Source organism: Hypanus sabinus, chromosome 12, assembly GCF_030144855.1.
Source record: "Hypanus sabinus isolate sHypSab1 chromosome 12, sHypSab1.hap1, whole genome shotgun sequence".
Taxonomy (NCBI): Eukaryota; Metazoa; Chordata; class Chondrichthyes; order Myliobatiformes; family Dasyatidae; genus Hypanus; species Hypanus sabinus.
The window spans coordinates 104,863,502-104,881,245 of NC_082717.1; the positions used below are offsets into that span (position 1 = coordinate 104,863,502).

General features: G+C 41.9%; 1 protein-coding gene across 8 annotated transcripts in view; it reads right to left on the reverse strand.

Moving 5' to 3' along the window:
* Positions 1 to 17,744, reverse strand: part of senp6a (SUMO specific peptidase 6a) — a 155,995-nt gene that overhangs the window by 11,391 nt on the left and 126,860 nt on the right. For 7 of the 8 annotated variants that reach the window (XM_059986619.1, XM_059986614.1, XM_059986612.1 and 4 more), the window contains 2 exons: positions 16,966 to 17,354; positions 6,323 to 6,405 (listed from right to left, as the gene is read on the reverse strand). In XM_059986619.1, coding sequence (XP_059842602.1) covers positions 6,323 to 6,405; positions 16,966 to 17,354 — 472 coding nt within the window. The remainder of the gene's footprint in view (positions 1 to 6,322; positions 6,406 to 16,965; positions 17,355 to 17,744) is intronic. The other variant, XM_059986613.1, reaches the window with a different exon arrangement.

Below are 17,744 nucleotides of genomic sequence, written 5' to 3' on the forward strand. Positions count from 1 at the left end.
CATCAGTAGTGTGTAAATGATGTTGGTACCTCTCGGTCATCTCTTGGTCTAACCTAATCTCTTGGCTGAATGCAGGGATGTGCTCCCTACTTAAAAGCCTGGGATGCTGTCTTCAAGTCTGGTGAACAGAGCCGTCAGCACAAACTTCATTAGGTAGCAATTTCAGGAATACCTATCTGATAACAAATCCCAACATGTGGCTGGGCAGTAAGGGCATTACTGACTACGCACAGAAAAACAGCGTTGACTGCATCAGTGACATCTTTCTCTCCCTGATGCTCTAAACAATTTTCAGGCATGCTTTGAGGCATGCAACACACTGCCAGCCATGAAAGCTAACCACTTCCAGGTGAGCAGCCACTGTCTGTAGACGTGAGAAGGACTCTGTGAGAGTCAACCCCTGTAAGGAGATTGGGCCAGACAACATCTCAGGCTGAATACTCAGGGAATATGCACACTAGCTCACTGACACCTTCAACACTTCCATCCATCCAGGCTGCTGTCCCAACAAGCTTCAAATCAGCTACAGTCATCCCTTTATCAAAACACTCTACACCTTCAGAACTAAAGACTACTGCCCAGTGACACTAATGCCAATCATCAGACTGACCCAGAGTTCGTCGTTTGGCACAGTATCAGGGTGGAGTTGGTGCTGCACCCCAGGATTCACATGGCAATGAACGCAGGGGTCTGGATATATTTTGCATGACTGAATTTTACTGATATCCTATATGCTTACCATCTTGTACGTGCGAGGACTAGGCCGCAAGCTGCAGTTTCACCTGTTTAAGCTGCTGGGAGGCAGAGCCAGTGCACTCCACCAGGGGTAGTGTGGCACTGTGCCCAGGCTGGAATCAGTGCTACCCACTCCAGTGTCCACTCGGCAGAGGACAATCTCTGTTGTGGTCACCCACAGATTTTGGTGGTGTTGGATGGCTCGAGTTTGTAATCTACCGAGTGGCTTCTTATACATGCTATATGTGCTTTGTGCTGTATTCATGAGTAGCCATGTATGATTAAATGATAATTAAACTTGAATAGAATTGAAGTGCTTTGAATGACTGATAATGGTACATATCAAAAACTCCATTCCTGCCACAATGGCCACTCATCAATATACTTACTAACAGAACCGCTCAGCTGGCCCTGACACATTTGGAAATCACGGACATTTATGTCAGAATGCTGCTTCTAGGCTTCAGTTCAGCATTCAACACTATTGTCCCACAGACCCTGTGAACAAACTCCTGCTCCTCGATCTAAATACACCACTGTGTAACTGGGTATCGGATTTCCTAAGCAACAGACCTCAGACAGTCAGGACACACAACCACTCCTCCTTCCCCAAGACCCTCAGCACAGGTGCACCTCCCCCCACCAGGGTCACGTGCTGAGCCCACTGAAAACTCTGCTCACACACGACTGCACAGCCAAACACCACAGTAAACATATTGTCAAGTTTGCCGATGACACAGCTAGGGTGGGGCTCATCAAAGAGGATGAGGCAGCCTACAGAGAGGAGCTGGAAGAGCTTGAGACTTGATGCCAGGCAAGTAACCTCTTCTTTAATATCATCAAGACAAAGGAGATAGTTATCAACTTCAAGAGACCTTGCATCACTCACATCCTCATTTACATTGGCAGTACAACAGAAGAAACTGCAAGCCGTTTGACACTTGGGAGTGCACTTCATACACAACTTCTCATGGTCCTAGAACATATCCTGGAGGCAAGGAAACTTACCAATGCCCCATTTTCTGAGGCTGTAGAGAGCGAGACTTTGCACATCCATATTCATGTCATTCTGCAGATGTGTAGCAGAGAGCATCCTAACCAGCTGCATCACTGTTCGGTACAGAAACTGCATTGCAGCAGGCACAAAGGCTCCAGAAAGCTGCACAATGCATTGCCAGGACTAGCATACCCGTCAGCAAAGACATATACACAGAAAGGTGCTGGAAAAGGGCCAGTAAACATCAGGACTGCTCCTGAAATGTTCACCTCTCTCCCATCAGGAAGGAGGCTACGTAGCATCCGCACCAGGACCATCAGACTCAACTACAGTTACTTTGTTCAAGCAGCAAGGCTGATCAACACTTCCACCCACCAGTTCCATCACTACTTTATTATTTCTCATCAGTCACTGTATGGACAGGCTAGCATCAATCTATGCTACCTTATGTGAGCCTATGTATCGAAGCTACCCGCATTGTGTTTTTTTTTCTCGCTGCATCGGATCTTGTTTACAGGAAATGATATTAAAACACCCAAGCATATACACCAGCATTTCGAGCTCACACATAATCCTCAGTAACTTCAATTTTGACAGGCTCTCGTACTCAATCAACCACAGGGTTCTCTAGTGCAGTTACTCTGGAGTTCAGCTCTCTTTATATAATGGCAACAGCTCTTGGGTACAGTGAGAGACCATGTGACCTGTTGAGTCCAGAGTGGTCCAGGCACAGCAGTCCAATCCATGCTCATTCACCGGAGCCCTTTAAAATATTTCCCCTTGTGAAAACCCTGACTGAATATTCCCACCCGAATAAACACAGAGCTCCAAATCACCGACATTATCATTCTTAATAAAAACTTTATCCCTACACCTCACTATACAGTTTGCAACATTTAAAATTTCTGACCATGGTCCCTTACCCTTGTGGTTATGGATTAGGAGCCAACTTACAATGTGTATAGATGAACATGATAAAACACTGTTTAAAGATCACAAGACAGAAGAACAGCATTAGGCCATTCTGCCAATTGAGTCTTCTCTGACATTCCATCATAGCTTACTTATTATCCCTATCAACCCCATTCTCCTGCCTTCGCCCTGTAATCTTTGATGCCCTGACTAATCAAACGCCTATCAACCTCCACTTTAAATATACCCAAATACTTTACCTCCACCGCCATCTGTGGCAATGAGTTCCCAGATTCCCTACCCTGTGGCTAAAGAAAATACTCCTAAACTCTGTTCTAAAAGGGTATCACTCTATTCTGAAGCTGTGCCCTCTGGTCCTAGATTTCCCCACTATAGGAAACATCCTCTCCATATCCACTCTATTGAGGCCTTTCAATATTTGACAGGTTTCAATAAGATTCCCCCTCTTTCCTCTAAACCCCAGTGAGTACATGCCCAGGGCCATCAAACTCTCCTCATAGTTAAGCCTTTCATTCTCAGAGTCATTCTTACAAATCTCCTCTGGAGCCTCTCCAATGCCCACACAGCTTTTAATAAATAAGTGGCCTAAAATTGCTCACAATACTCCATGTGGTCTGACCAATGCCTTATAAAGCCACGGCATTACATCCTTGCATACATATTCTAGTCCTCATGAAATGAATGCTAACGTTGCATTTGCTTTCCTTACCACCGACTCAAGCTGCAAGTTAACATTTGGAGAATTCTGTACAAGGACTCCCAAGTCACTTTGCACCTCTGACTTGGAGCTTTTCCCCATTTAGAAAATATGATACATATGTTTTGGTTGTGTTCTGTACTGAAACATTTTTGGAAGTCTTATTTTCTCTACAATTTCTAAAGTTTTAAAAATTAATTTACAACCTAATAAATTGACAGTTTTATTTGGTATAATCCCTCAATATATTCATGGTATTTCTCCATCAGATCAACATGTAATTGCATTCGTTACATTGTTGTCCAGAAGGGCTATTTTGTTGAAATGGAAAGATGCTCCTGCTCCTACTTTGATAGGATGGTTTTCCCAGGTGATGTTATGCCTTAGTCTGGAGAAAATCAGAAGTCGAACTTTCGATCCTCAATTTTGAGAAAAGGTGGGGTTCATTCGCCCGCTACTATCATCTGATTTGAGTGATTAATATGGTTTCCTTCTGATTTTTTCTTTAAATGGATTTGAGCTGGTGGATTGATTCTTTTTCTATGGAAGCTTGTATGATGGGGTTGTGCTCCCAATGGGTTTTTTTCGTTTGTTTCTTTTTCAGTTAGTAGGGGTTCTTTTTTTTCCTTCTTTTTCTTTTAAACAAAAATTCTTAACACTTTATTTTCTCTTATTATTATTGATATGTTGCTTAGCTTTGTTAATCAGTTTTTTTGCTAATCTAATTCTTTATTGTATACAATGACATACTGATTCAATGTATCTTTTTTGTTAATCTTCAATAATAATTAATAAAAAGATTTTAAAATGAGAAGATAGCCTATGCCTTTATTCCTTCCACTGAAGTGCATGACCAAACATCTCCCTGCACTGTATTCTACCCACCACTTCTTTAGCCATTCTCCCAATCTGTCTAAGTCCTTCCGCAGACTCCCTGCTTCCTCAACATTACCTGCATCTCTACCTATCTTCGTATCATCTGCAAATTTGGCCATAAAGCCACCATTTCTGTCCTCCAAATCATTGACATACACTGTGAAAAGAGATGATTCCAACACTGAACCCTGCAGAACACCACTTGTCACTGGCAGCCAAACACAAAAAGCCTCCTTTCTTCACACTCTTGGCTTCCTGCCAGTCTTCTATCCATGCTAGTACCTTTCCTGTAATACATGGGGCTTTTAGCTTGTTAAGCAGCCATATGTGCGACACTCAATCCAGAATTGCCTTTTCCTTTGTGGGCTCAACCACAAGCTCCAAGAAATAGCTATTTCATAGGCATTCTATAAATTCCATCTCTTGGGATCCAGCACTAACTTGATTTTCCCAATCTACTTGCATATTGAAATCTCTCATGACTATTGTAACATGCCTCTTCTATTTCCAATTGTAATTTGTACCCCACATCCTAGCAACTGTTCGGAGGCCTGTATATACCCCCCACCAGGGTCTTTTTACCCTTGCAGTTTCTTAACTCTACCCACAAGGATTCTGTATCTTCCGTAGCAACGCCAACTCATTCTGAGGATTTGTTTGCATTTTTTTTAACCAACGGAACCACCCCATCACCTCTACCCACCTGTCTGTCTCCAGAAACTCCAGCCATTGCTGTTCTACTGTCTTCCCTGCTTGTGTTCCCTTCCAATCAACTTTGGCCAGTTCCTCTCTCATGCCTCTGATGATCCATAAATCTGAAACTCTGCCCACACACCAATTCCTCAGCCACACATTCATCTGCCAAATCATCCTATTCCTAACATCACTGGAGTGTGGCACAGGCAGCAATTCAGAGATTACTACCTTGGGGATCCTGCTTTTCAGCTTACTGCCTTTATTCTCTCTTAAGGACCTCCTCCCTTTCCCTACCTATATTGTTGATACCAATATGTGCAACAACTTCTGGCTGCTCACTCCCCCCCCCGTTAGAATGCTTGGACCCGATTAGAGATATCCTGACTCTGGTATGTGGCAGGCAATATACCATCCAGTTATCGCTTTCATGTGCACAGAATCTCCCGTCTGCTCCTCCAATTACGGAACCCCTATCAGTACTGCATTCCTCTTCTCTCCTCCCCATATGAGCCACAGAGCCAGACTCAGTGCCACTGGCGCTTTGCTCTGCTAGGTCATACCCACCCCACCCACCAGCAATATCCAAGGCAGTTGTTGAGGGGAACAGATACAAGAGTACTCTGCACTGGTTGCCTATCCCCTTTCCTCCTGCCATGGTCACCCAGTTACCTATGTCACGCACCTTAGGTGTAACTACCTCTCTCTGTATATCCTGTCAATCAACCCCTCAACCTCCTGAATGATCTGTAGTTCATCCAGTTTCAGCTCCAATTCCTTAACATAGCCTGAAAGAAGCTGCAAGCTGGATGAACTTCTTATAGATAAAATCAGAGACACTGGAGGTCTCTCTGCCTTCTGAAATGCCACAAGCAGTGTATTCCATTCTCCTGCCTGGGATCTCCCTCTGCTTTAACTGTGTAAAGGAAAGAAAAGTCAAACAAAATTTTTACAAAGCCTGAACTCCCCACTCCAACACCCCACTCACAAAATGGCCACTCCGCTTAAACACAATTGTTTTTATTGGCCCTTGACAAGTGCCCTAATTATGCACAATCAAATGCCTCCTATGGTGCACAGAATGTCCTGACTGCCCCTATTAGCTCCTTTAGAAATCTCACTCATGGAATGCAATCCAACATCTCCTTGGGAACTGTGGCGTGAGGACCCTCACTAGCTTCTTTTAAAATCTCTCCCACTACACAATCCAATGTCTCCTTCGGAATGTCTGCCACAATTCTTGTGTTGTACACAAGTATCCATAGGGATACTCAGCAAATTGCTACCATTTCCCTGGTGAAGTTGGCATCAATTCCTAAACGTTTGATACCTTAAGGTTTCCCATTGTCATAAATCTCATTTACTTATAAGAAGGATGATATAAATCTCACCTGGCTATATTCCTGATCTGGTGAAAAGTCAAAGGGATCTTCACTGTCGTCCGCGTAACTAACTTCGATTTGCTTCAAGGCATCTGTTCAGAAAATTGAACACAGTTAGCAGTATTAATCCTGAAGTGAGCAGCGTCAGAGGTCCAGCTGTGACAATCACTTAGAATCATCACCAATTGTCCCGTATCTATACAGTTTAGACCCACATCCAATAATAATTTGTCCTCAAAAGTCATTGTGGATCCTTTGCAAAAGACTGTGACAGTTCTAACATCTTCCCTCCAACGAGCACTTGTGTGTCAGAGTGTTAACAGTTAAGTGTGAAGGAATATGTAGACATTGGGGAATTTAACCCTATAATGGGCTCAAGTGAAAATTAACTTGATTGTGACAAGAGCTGTCAGCTACACAAGGAAGACAATTCAGCTCGGAGGGGTCAATGCTCCATCTTCAACCAATAACCTGTATTTACCAAATCCTGAAAAGCAACCTGCTCCAGGCCACCCAATCTCCTAACACCAGCGCCCATCCAAACACAGGTCTATCCTGCCTTTTCTGCTGGATTTTCCCCATGCTGCAGCTTCTTGCCATAGGTTATTTAAGCTGTCCATTAGGTGGTTTAAAAAAAAGTTCAGGCTAATCCTGCTGTTAAAACCTCCAGTCGGTCACACCTAAATGCATCCAACAAATCTTCAAGCAGCTGCTAACTATGTCAACGTACATAAAGTCGTACCAGTTAGTACATTGGGAGGCAGTGTTAGGATCACCATGACCCCAGAAAAATGCTCTCAGCTTCATATTTTGCAAAACCCATTTTATGCATAGAACTGGCTAGTGACAAATTATTTTTTGAAGACACAAGTCTCAAGTTAACCTCTGGATAATAAAACTCTAGTGAGGGTAGGAAATATATATCAAGTGCCATCATAGAATCAGCCAAAAGGTAAATCTAAATTTTAATCTGATGAATGCAAAATTTAAGTGTTTCAGAAATAAGAAACCACAAAAAGTGTAAAACATTTAATAGAGACGTTGAATAGAGTGTGTGTGTGAGTGAGTGAGTGAGTGAGTGAGTGAGTGAGTGAGTGAGTGAGTGAGTGAGTGTGTGTGTGTGTGTGTGTGTGTGTGTGTGTGTGTGTGTGTGTGTGTGTGTGTGTGTGTGTGTGTGTGTGTGTGTGTGTGTGTGTGTGTGTGTGTGTGTGTGTGTGTGTGTGTGTGTGTGTGTGTGTGTGTGTGTGTGTGTGTGTGTGTGTGTGTGTGTGTGTGTGTGTGTGTGTGTGGGTGGAGGGGAGGTGAATGATGAGCCCTTCTCAAAGGTAGCATGATAACCAGAGGAAAAGCAAACAGATGGCATGGAGGAATGAGTAGGGATACCAGAATCTGCAAAATCTGAACCGAAGTTGTGAGAAAATAGATTTCAGAATGAACAACTTTGTGCTGATCATAAACTGGCTGTGCCGAAAGATGAAGTCATCAGGTGATGTGTGCAAGTAAACTGAAGTGAGCTCACCTGAACCATCTGAGGGTGCCAACAGTTAAAACAATTATGCAGCTAGACAATACAACTTACTTCAGTGGCTTCCATTGCCCATTTCAAATGGTCCATCGGATCATTTTATCCTTTGCTATGTGCACTGTGGCCTCAGAAAGAGCACATTTTACTTGCTGCAAAACATTCAGTAAGTGACAAGCTTGGGAAAAGTCCCAACACAAGCAGATAGAGAAAATTTAAAGTGCATAGGAGCCATGTATCACTTTTCTGTATTCTATCTTGTGCCTCATTTATTACAGTATGGTAATCTGTCATGTGGGTTGAGTGCGTTGGAAGCAAATTAATAGTTATGTATTCTCGCTGAGCCTTAGTTAATTGTTTAGCTTAGTCTAGTAGAGAAGGGATAAGCCGCAGGCTGATTTTTTTGTTTGACCGCTAATTTAGTTCAACTGCTTACTATGCTCACAGCGATGCTATTGGAACGCTAACCAGATCGCTAACTTCACTTAAATATGTATAGAATGCCAATTCTGATATCACTAATTTGAACACCTAGCTACAGTGATTTGAACGCGAAGATTGTTAGATCACTAATTTAGTTTCATTAGTTTCTGGATCACTATAAGATTATTACGAAACCAGCAAAGACGAACAAAGGATCAAACTTACCTTTTTCGACTTTGGAACTTTGTTATTTGGAAGTGCATCATACAGTGTCGATCTCTTGGCTTTGTCTCTCAGCAGTTTTGCTTTTAAAGTAACTGCTACATTTGTCAACAAAAAAAAAGTTCTACCAAATAAACAAAGGTTTCGCCTTGGACTTCCTGGCGAAACTGGAGCAGCTTGCGACAAGTAAATGGACTTTATGCTGATTCATGCTGTTTATTTGTGGTCTGAACACAGTTTTGAATGGTCAGCGCTGCCTGTCCATTGGGGATCGTCGCTCGATCACGTGATGTTTGCCCGAGGCTTCACCACCTTGTTTTATCGAAGTGCTGAAATATTCTGGCTGCAGATATTTGAATTGAAGGCTGTTTGTTCGTACTGGTTTAAGCGCTGTGGATGTGCGGACACTTTGTTTGTTGACTATGTTTATTGAATCGAATATCGCCGGTGCTGCGGGCGAACAGAGTTAATTGCAAGTCACGCAACCAGAGAAAGTAAGATGAGTGTATTGAAGTATGGAATTGATGCCAATGACCTTGCAGTTGGGGCTTGCAAAGGGGAATTAAAGCTGAAGCTAAGGCTAGTCGAATTGAAAGTCTTCAAAAGGAGTACGAAACAAATATGGAAATAATTAAAGGTTTAACACCATTTATTAATGATCTTATGAAAATTAAAGAAAATGCCTCACAAGTGCAATCTCCTTTTGAGGACTTGACTAATCTCTGTGAAGCTGTTGTCAAGCAACATCACAGACTAATCTCATTACTTCCCAAGCTCAGCAGGAAAGACAAAATAGGCATTTCTCCAAGCGCTGATCACTGTTGCAGTGCATTCATAGGGATGTGAATGAAACAAACATGTTAAATTGAAGGTCGTGTTGCCGCAACAAGTAAATATGTGCTTCACCTTCCATCAGACAAATGTTTCTCAAATTCCAGGGCATGTTTTGACCACACATAGAGCAGGGGACCCAAAGGATGACATGAAACCAAATGATGGTGTGTCTAATGTCAGCATTCGAAGTTCTGTTGCAGGAAGAAAATCTTCTATTACCTATTACCACCTCTGCACGCAGTAAAACAGAGGACGCTTTAGCTGCTGCATTAATAGTATGTCAACAATTATAAAAGGTCAAACATATGCTAGAAGAGCAAGAGGAATAGCTATGGGAAAAGGAACAGCTCAAGTTGGAGGAAGAAATTGCCGCACGTCTCGCTAATGTGCTAAGGACTTCAAGGTGGCTTTTTAGAGCAGCTCGTGGTTGAGCCCACTAGTGGATCAGCTATTCTGGATTGGGTGTTGTGCAATGAACCAGAATTGATTAGAGAGCTTAAGGTAAAAGAACCTTGAGGGGCAAGTGATCAAATTCACCCTGAAATTTGAGAGGGAGAAGCTAAAGTCCTATGTATCAGTATTACAGAGGAGTAAAAGGAATTACAGAGGCTGGAGAGGGGAGTTGGCCAGAATTGATTGGAAAAGGACACTGATGGGGACGACGACAGAACAGCAATGGCTGGAATTTCTGGAAGGTATTCGGAAGGGACATGACAAGTACATCCCAAAGAGGAAGTAGTATTCTGAGGGAAAGATGACACAACCATGGCCAACAAAAGAAGTCAAAGCCAAAATATAAGCCAAAGAGAGGGCATATAATAGAGCAAAAATTAGTGGGACATCGAGGATTGAGAAGCTTAAAAAACCAGCAGAAGGCAACTAAAAAGTAATTGAGAAGGTAAAGATGGAATGCAAAAGTAAGCCAGCCAATAATATTAAAGAGGATACCAAAAATTTCTTCAGATACATAAAGTGTAACAGAGAGGCGAGAGTGGATACTGGACAGCTGGAAAACAATTCTGGAGAGGTAGTATTGCGGGACAACGAAATGGCGGACGAACTAGATAAGTATTTTGCGTCAGTCTTCAATGTGAAAGACACAAGTAGTATGGTGGAAGTTCCAGGCGTCAGGGTCATGAAGTGTGCGAAGTTACCATAACTAGAGAGAAGGTTTTTAGGAAACTGAAAGGTCTGAAGGTAAAGTCACGTGGACCAGATGAGGTACACACCAGTGTTCTTAAAGAGGTGGCTGAAGAGATCATGGAGGCATTAGTAATGATCTTTCCGGAATCGTTATGGAAGAATGGAAAATTGCAAATGTCACTCTGCTCTTCAAGGAGGGCGAGAGGCAGAAGAAAGGAAATTATAGACCAGTTAGTCTGACCTCAGTGACCGAGACGATGTTGGAGTAGATTATTAAGGATGAGGTCTCAGGGTACTTGGAGACACATGATGAAGCAGATCGTAGTCAGTATGGTTTCCTCAAGGGAAAATCTTGCCTAACAGATATGTTGGAATTCTTTGAAGAAATAACAAGCAGGATAGACAAAGGAGAATCAGTTGATGTGTGTACTTGGATTTTCAGAAGACTTTTGACAAGGTGCCACACAAGGCTGCTTAACAAGCTCCATGGTATTACAGGAAAGATTCTAGTATGGATAAAGCAGTGGCTGATTGGCAGGAGGCAAAGAGTGGGAACAAAGTGAATCGTTTTGGTTGGCTGCCGATGACCGGTGGTGTTCCACAGGGGTCTGTGTTGGGATTGAATCTTTTTACATTATATGCCAGTGATCTGGATGATGGAACAGATGGCATTGTTGTAAAGTCTGGAGACTATATCAAGACAGGTGGAGTGTCAGGTACTTTTGAGGAAGTAGAGAGGCTACAGAAGGACAGATTTGAAGAATGGGTAAAAAAAAAATGGCAGGTGGAGAAGAATGAAAGGGTTGACTATTTTCTAATTGAAGAGAAAACCTTGTGGAAGATTCCCTAAAGTTTAATTTGAAGGTTGAGTCTGTAGTGAAGGCAAATTAGCATCCATTTCAAGAGAACTAGAATATAAAGGCAAGGATGTAATGTTGAGACTTTATAAAGCACTTGGAGTATTGTAAGCAGTTTTTGGCCCCTTATGGATGTACTGAGACTAAAGAGGGTTCAAAGGAGGGTCACAAAAATTATTCCACGATTGAATGGCTTAACATATGAAGAGTGTTTGATGGCTCTGGGCCTGCATTCACTGGAACTCAGAAGAATGATGGGTGACCTCATTGAAACCTATTGAATGGCGAAAGACCTTGATATAGTGGATGTGGAGAGGATGTCTCCTATGGTGGGAGAGTCTAAGACCAGAGGACACAGCCTCAGAATAGAGGGGTGTTCTTTTAGAGTGGAGATGAGGAGGAATTTCTTTAGCCAGAGATTGGTGAATCTGTGGAATTCTTTGCCACAGGCTGCTGTGGAGACCAAGTTTTTAATGTATACTTAAGGCACAGGTTGATAGGCTTTTTTATTGGTAGGGCACAAAAGGATATGGGGAGAAGGCAGGAGATTAAGGCTGAGAGGAAAATTGGATCAGCCATGATGAAATGGGGGAGCAAACTCAATGGGCCAAATGGCCTAATTCTGTTCCTGTATCTTGTAGTAAACTTCTGCACTTTTAGTAATGGATAAAGATAACTGCACTGCTCCAAAGAGAGCTATATGAGGTCATTCTTACACTCGGCCATTAGGCTCTATAATGAGTCAACCTATAGCTGGGGAAGTGATGACCTCCTCCTGTTTAACTGTTTGTGGTAACTTACTTTTTTATTCTTTCTGCTTCTAATATTTATATCTGTGCACTTCTGATTTCCATTGTGACGCTGTAATTTCCTTTGGGATCAATGAAGTATCTATCGATCTATCTCATGGTCTTGTGGAGTACTAAAAGTGCTTCAGCAGTACAGTTTTATATTGAGAAGGCACAAAGAAAAACAAAAATACTCAATATTAATGTTGATGCATTTGTTTAAGTGTTTGTGAAACATGAACAAGACACCCAAGAGGTAGTTCAGGGTGATTATTCTCAGCCTGCACTAATGAGGCACTCTGAATCTATGTCATATCCAACAGCTCAAAGGACTCATGGGGACATTAACTTACAGCATAGTAACACTCTTGTTTTAGCTGATGGAGGTCAAAATAGTACTACTGATATTATGAAGAAGGAAAATGAAATAACCACCTTTTTGGTACCACAACAACACAGTTCATCTTTGCCTAAGAGAGTCTCAAATCGTCGATGGAGATCCTTTGCAATATTGTACATTCATGAAGGCTTTTGAAAACAGTATTGAAGGCAAGACTGACAGCTCTAGTCCCTGTCTCTACTTCCTTGAACAGCACACCAGAGGTTGCCCTAGAGATCTTGTCAGAAGTTGAAGCATATTGACCCTAAGAAAGGATATCTAAAGGCGAAGGCTTTATTACAGGAACATTCAACACCATCCAACCCTCTGCCAATTCTTTCTAAAGATTTAATTTCATTTTTTACCAACAGAGTCGTTTCAACCCCTCTACCTTCCTACCCATCCATTTGATACAAGGTGATCCAAGGTGTAAGCTTCCAGCTATAATCTTCTTTCAGCCATGATTCAGTGATGTCTAGAATCATACTTGCCAATCTGTAACTGTGCTACAAGTTCATCAACCTTATTCCGTATACTGCGCAATTTAAATATAACACCTTTAGTCCCGTATTCACCTTATCGATTTTGTCCACCTTTTACGTTGCAACTCATCCTGTTGACTGCGATTTTGCCCTATCATCAGCCTCTCCTTGCCAGGAGTCTCACTATACACTGTCTCTGTTTGTAAACCAGTGACTTCATTTTTGGCATTATCACCCCGGTTCCTATCGCCTTGCCAAATTAGTTTAAATCCACTCGAACGACTCTAAACAACCTGACCACAAGGATATTGGATCCCCTTGGGTTCAGGTGTAAGCCGTCCCTTTTGTACAGGTCATACCTTCCCCAGAAGAGATGCCAATGATCCATAAATCTGAACCAATTCCTCAGCCACGCATTCACCTGCCAAATCACCCTATTCTTAACCCTCACTGACACATGGCACAAGCAACAATCCAGAGATTACTACCCTTGAAGTCTTGTTTCTCAGCTTTTTACTTAGCTCCCTAAAATCTCTCTCCAGGACTGCCTCACCTTGTCTACCTATGTCATTGGTGCTAAATATATACCAAGACTTAAGGCTGCTCACCCTCTCCATGGTTGTGATCTGAAACATCCCTGATCCTGACACCAAGAAGGCAACATACCATACAGGTATCCCCTACCACGCCCTCAGGACTTCATCTCTGTTCCTCACAGGAATCTCTGATCAACACTGCACTCCTCTTCACCTCTCTGCTCTGCTGAGCCACAGCACCAGACTCAGTGCCAGAGACCCGGTCACTGTGGGCCCCCCCCCCCAATAGTATCTAAAATTAAAAATTAAGTATTATTATTGAGGGAAACGGCCACAGGTGTACACTACAAAGGCTGTGCATTTCCCTTCTTTCTCCTGACAGTCATTCAGTTACCTGTCTCCTGCAATCTAGGGGTGACTACCTCCGTGTAAATCCTGTCTATCACCTCTTGATTCTCCTGTATGAGTTGAAGGTCATAGAGCTGCAACTCTGTGCACCTGGTGCAGAGGTGTTTACTGGGAGACTGGAGGTCTCCCAGACTTCCCACATCCCACACACAGGACAAAACACTGCCCAGGGGCCATTCTCACTATACTCTGCACTAAAAGATTAGGAATGAATAAATAAGAACAGTGTGCAACTTACAATACAATTTACCTCACCCAAACCTGATGAGCCAAAGTCTAAAGTCCGAAAAGAAGGCCCCTCTGCTTGCACTTGAGTTATTCTTCTTGATCCTTTCTAATGAATCTTGCTGATTGATCGCTCCTCAACTCTGAGAAACTGCTGTAAAGCTCTGCCTTCAAAATCTGATCACTCTTTTCATGCACCCCTGATTTGGATTATCCAACTCAATTCCACCATGAAGGTACAGAATCTTCACAAAGAGGATTTCTGCAGTCATTTGTGAAGTAGAGACTATTATCAACGGTTATCCAATTACTAAAGCATATCTGATCCCAATGATTTGGAGGCAATAACATCCAATCATCTGTTGCTTCTGAAGACCTCACCACCCTTACCACCATGAGAGTTTCAAAGGGAACATATTTATGCTCACATAGATGGGAGCAAGTCCAATACATGTCGCACTTGTTTTGGAAACGGTGAGTCAAGGAATATTTACCACAGTTCCAGGAACATCAGAAATGGTCAGGTATAAAACTCAATTTCCTTCCAGGTGACATTGTGCTTATAGTTGATGTCACAGCATCACAAAAGTCATGGATTGTGGGGACAGTATTTTGTCTTTCCAGGCAGAAGAGGATTTGTGTGGCAGTTGTGCATCAAGAACAAGACCAGTTGTATGGTCAGGTCTATAACCAAGATCTGTCTTCTGCAGAAGGTGATTTTCAGGAGCTGCAGGTCTAGAAGTTTCATGACTTTGACGACAGAGAGTGGTGGTAAAGATCACTCTGTACTGGGCTAAGTGGTGGTAACCCCTGGCCTAGATGACTGCCACATGACTAGACTGGAAGAAGAAAGAAGACAGATGACATCTGTATAAACACTGTCCTTGAAGATTTCATGTCTCCTATTTTAGTGGTATGTAATTTTAGTCATTAAAGTGTAATAAATAAAGGTCTAGGAGCTATATATCTACGTTCTATCTGTATGGTATTTTGTGGAGTGTTTATTATCGTTATGTCAGGTGGGTTGCAGTTTAATAGAAACAAATGAGTGTAGTTACGTATTCACACTTTGTCTTAGTTGTTTTATCAAGTTGAGAGGGAGGAAGCCATGTGGAGATTTTTGTTGACTGCTAATTTAGTTCAATTGCTTACCACGCTAACCTCACTTAAATACACATAGAATGCTAATTCTGATATTGCTACTGAAAATGCTTAGTTACGCTGATTTGAATGCCAAGGTTGCTATATTGCCGATTTAGTTTCATTAATTTTTTTTTATTGCTATAAGATTGTTTGTCTTTGCTGGCTTCTTAATAAAGGTTCAAACGTACCTTTACTGATTTGGAAATTCGTTATTTGGAAGCGCGTCATACAGTGCCTTCATCTTTCAGTGGTTCGGTTTGTTTTAAAGTAACTGCTACTAAGTGGATCAATGTTCCAAGGTCAATTGGAGACCAATGGACATAGCACGACATTATACACTATAAATTTTTGCTTGTATAATGCTTCATGCAACAGAGCAAAATCATACATTCAACCGCTATATGCGTTCGACATGCCCGTGGGAAATTATAGTGCAGTCCATCGCATGTGTTGACAAGCTAAGAGGAACTGCTGGATGTCAGTCAATGTGAAATGCTGCAAGATTTGTGTTTATGTAGTTCAGTAACCACACGGGCTTCAATGGGAAAAAGCAGCTTGCTCCAAAGGAAATTGAACAGCCACTCTTTAACAGCTGGGGATTCACCACTGAATCTTCAGTTATGCACCAAACAGCTCCTACTTACGAGGTAAGACAGTTGAAAAGTATCCTGACGAGTTGTATCATGGTCTGGTACAGCAACTTGAATGTGTAGGAATGTATGAGGTTGCAGAGTGTTGTGGACTCATCCCAATACATCATGAACACAGCCCTCTCCACCACTGGTGATATCTACAGGAATAGCCATCTCCAGAAGGCCACATCTATCAAAGGTCCCACCATCCAGCCCATGCCCTCACAGACATCTACCATTGGCAGAGGTACAGAAGTCTGAAGATTCACTAGGCTTGAGAACAGCTAGATCCCTTTAACCATTCAGTTCCTGAACCAATTGGCACTTTAGTCTAGCAACACTATGACCACTTTGCACATTATTTTTGTTCTAATTGTGTCCTTTATTGTTAAAAAAATATATAAATTATGTTTTAGGTGTTCTTGTAAGTGCTGCTCATATGATGCTATGTGCCTATGATGCTGCTACAAGTCTTCATTGCACGTGGACTTGTGTATTTGACAATAAACTTGACTTTGACCATCAAATTTCAAGACCCCAACCACTGAGTGCCTCTGCTGTAATTTTCCAATAGCCTAGACAATCACATCGCTAAATCTCCGTTTTGCACACAAGTTTGTAATAGTAACTGTATCATTATACATAAGAAACCAAAAAACTGCTAAATGTCCCCTGTGCAAACGATTGAGGCACATAGTAGAATTTCTAAGTCAATAAACTTAATCATTGAAGGTTTTCATGATCTTATTGTGAAACTCCCCTCCGCAATAAGAGTCCACAAATCCTAACTGGTTATTGCTCAGTAATGTTGTAATTAATAGTCATTTTATGTATTTGCTACAAGCCAACAAATATCACACAACTCAAGTGACAGTAAATCTGATTCAAACGGCAACGTGCCCCTGACCATTCTTAACTGGCAGCTTGTAAACATGCGAGTTTACTTCATGTTTCAGCTGTTTCATGAACAGCCATTAAAAATCTTCGAAATGTTATTTCGTTCAAAGTCAAGCATTTTATAAGACTCCTTGTGAAATTAAAAGGTGACTGGTATTTACCTAGCTGTTTACCTTCCATACCATTTTCTTTTCTCTGGGCAGAGATCTGGTGATCTTCTGATTCTGCGTTCAGCTGATTAAAGTTGCTAAGGACATGCTCAGCGGCAGACAAGCATCTTCTTGTGTGGAGTTTATCAGACTCCACACTCTCACAGTTATTGCCAGCAGAGAGCTCTGGCATCGTGCTGATGATGGTATGAGTTTTTCTCTGCCTGTCTGCAGCCGAGTTCTCAGTTAGACTGTCCATCTCCTCTTGTAAAGCAGAGTTATTGTTGCTTTCTGCTGGGGCGGAGCTGCTGTTGTGCTGTGTTTCTTCATTGTTCTGCAACTTAGGATTTGGTTCATTGCAGAGGCCAGGAAAACAAATCACCGCCAGAAACCAGTGAGCCCTGCAGCATAAACAAAAGTAAAAATCTTATTTCTGAACAATAAGGACATTACATTCAGATAATTAATTCAGAACTTCAACTGCAGAAATAGTGTAAGATAGATAAACTGACAGCATCACAAATGATCTAGTATCTGACTGAAATCCAAACTCTATTCTAAATGTGTGCAAATTTCATTAATTTTACTTGGGTTACAATAAAAAAAGGCAATTGGCTCAAATATTCGCCAGTGTTTCCTGCACTGAACTGCCACCTAGTGTTTTTTATTGGAAGTGCACACAAATTTCAGGAAAAAATAATTCTGCCTGTCAATATTTCTCTAGGATTGAACTGACTTTATTTCTTACATCCTTCACATACATGAAGAGTCAAAATCTTTACATTATGTCT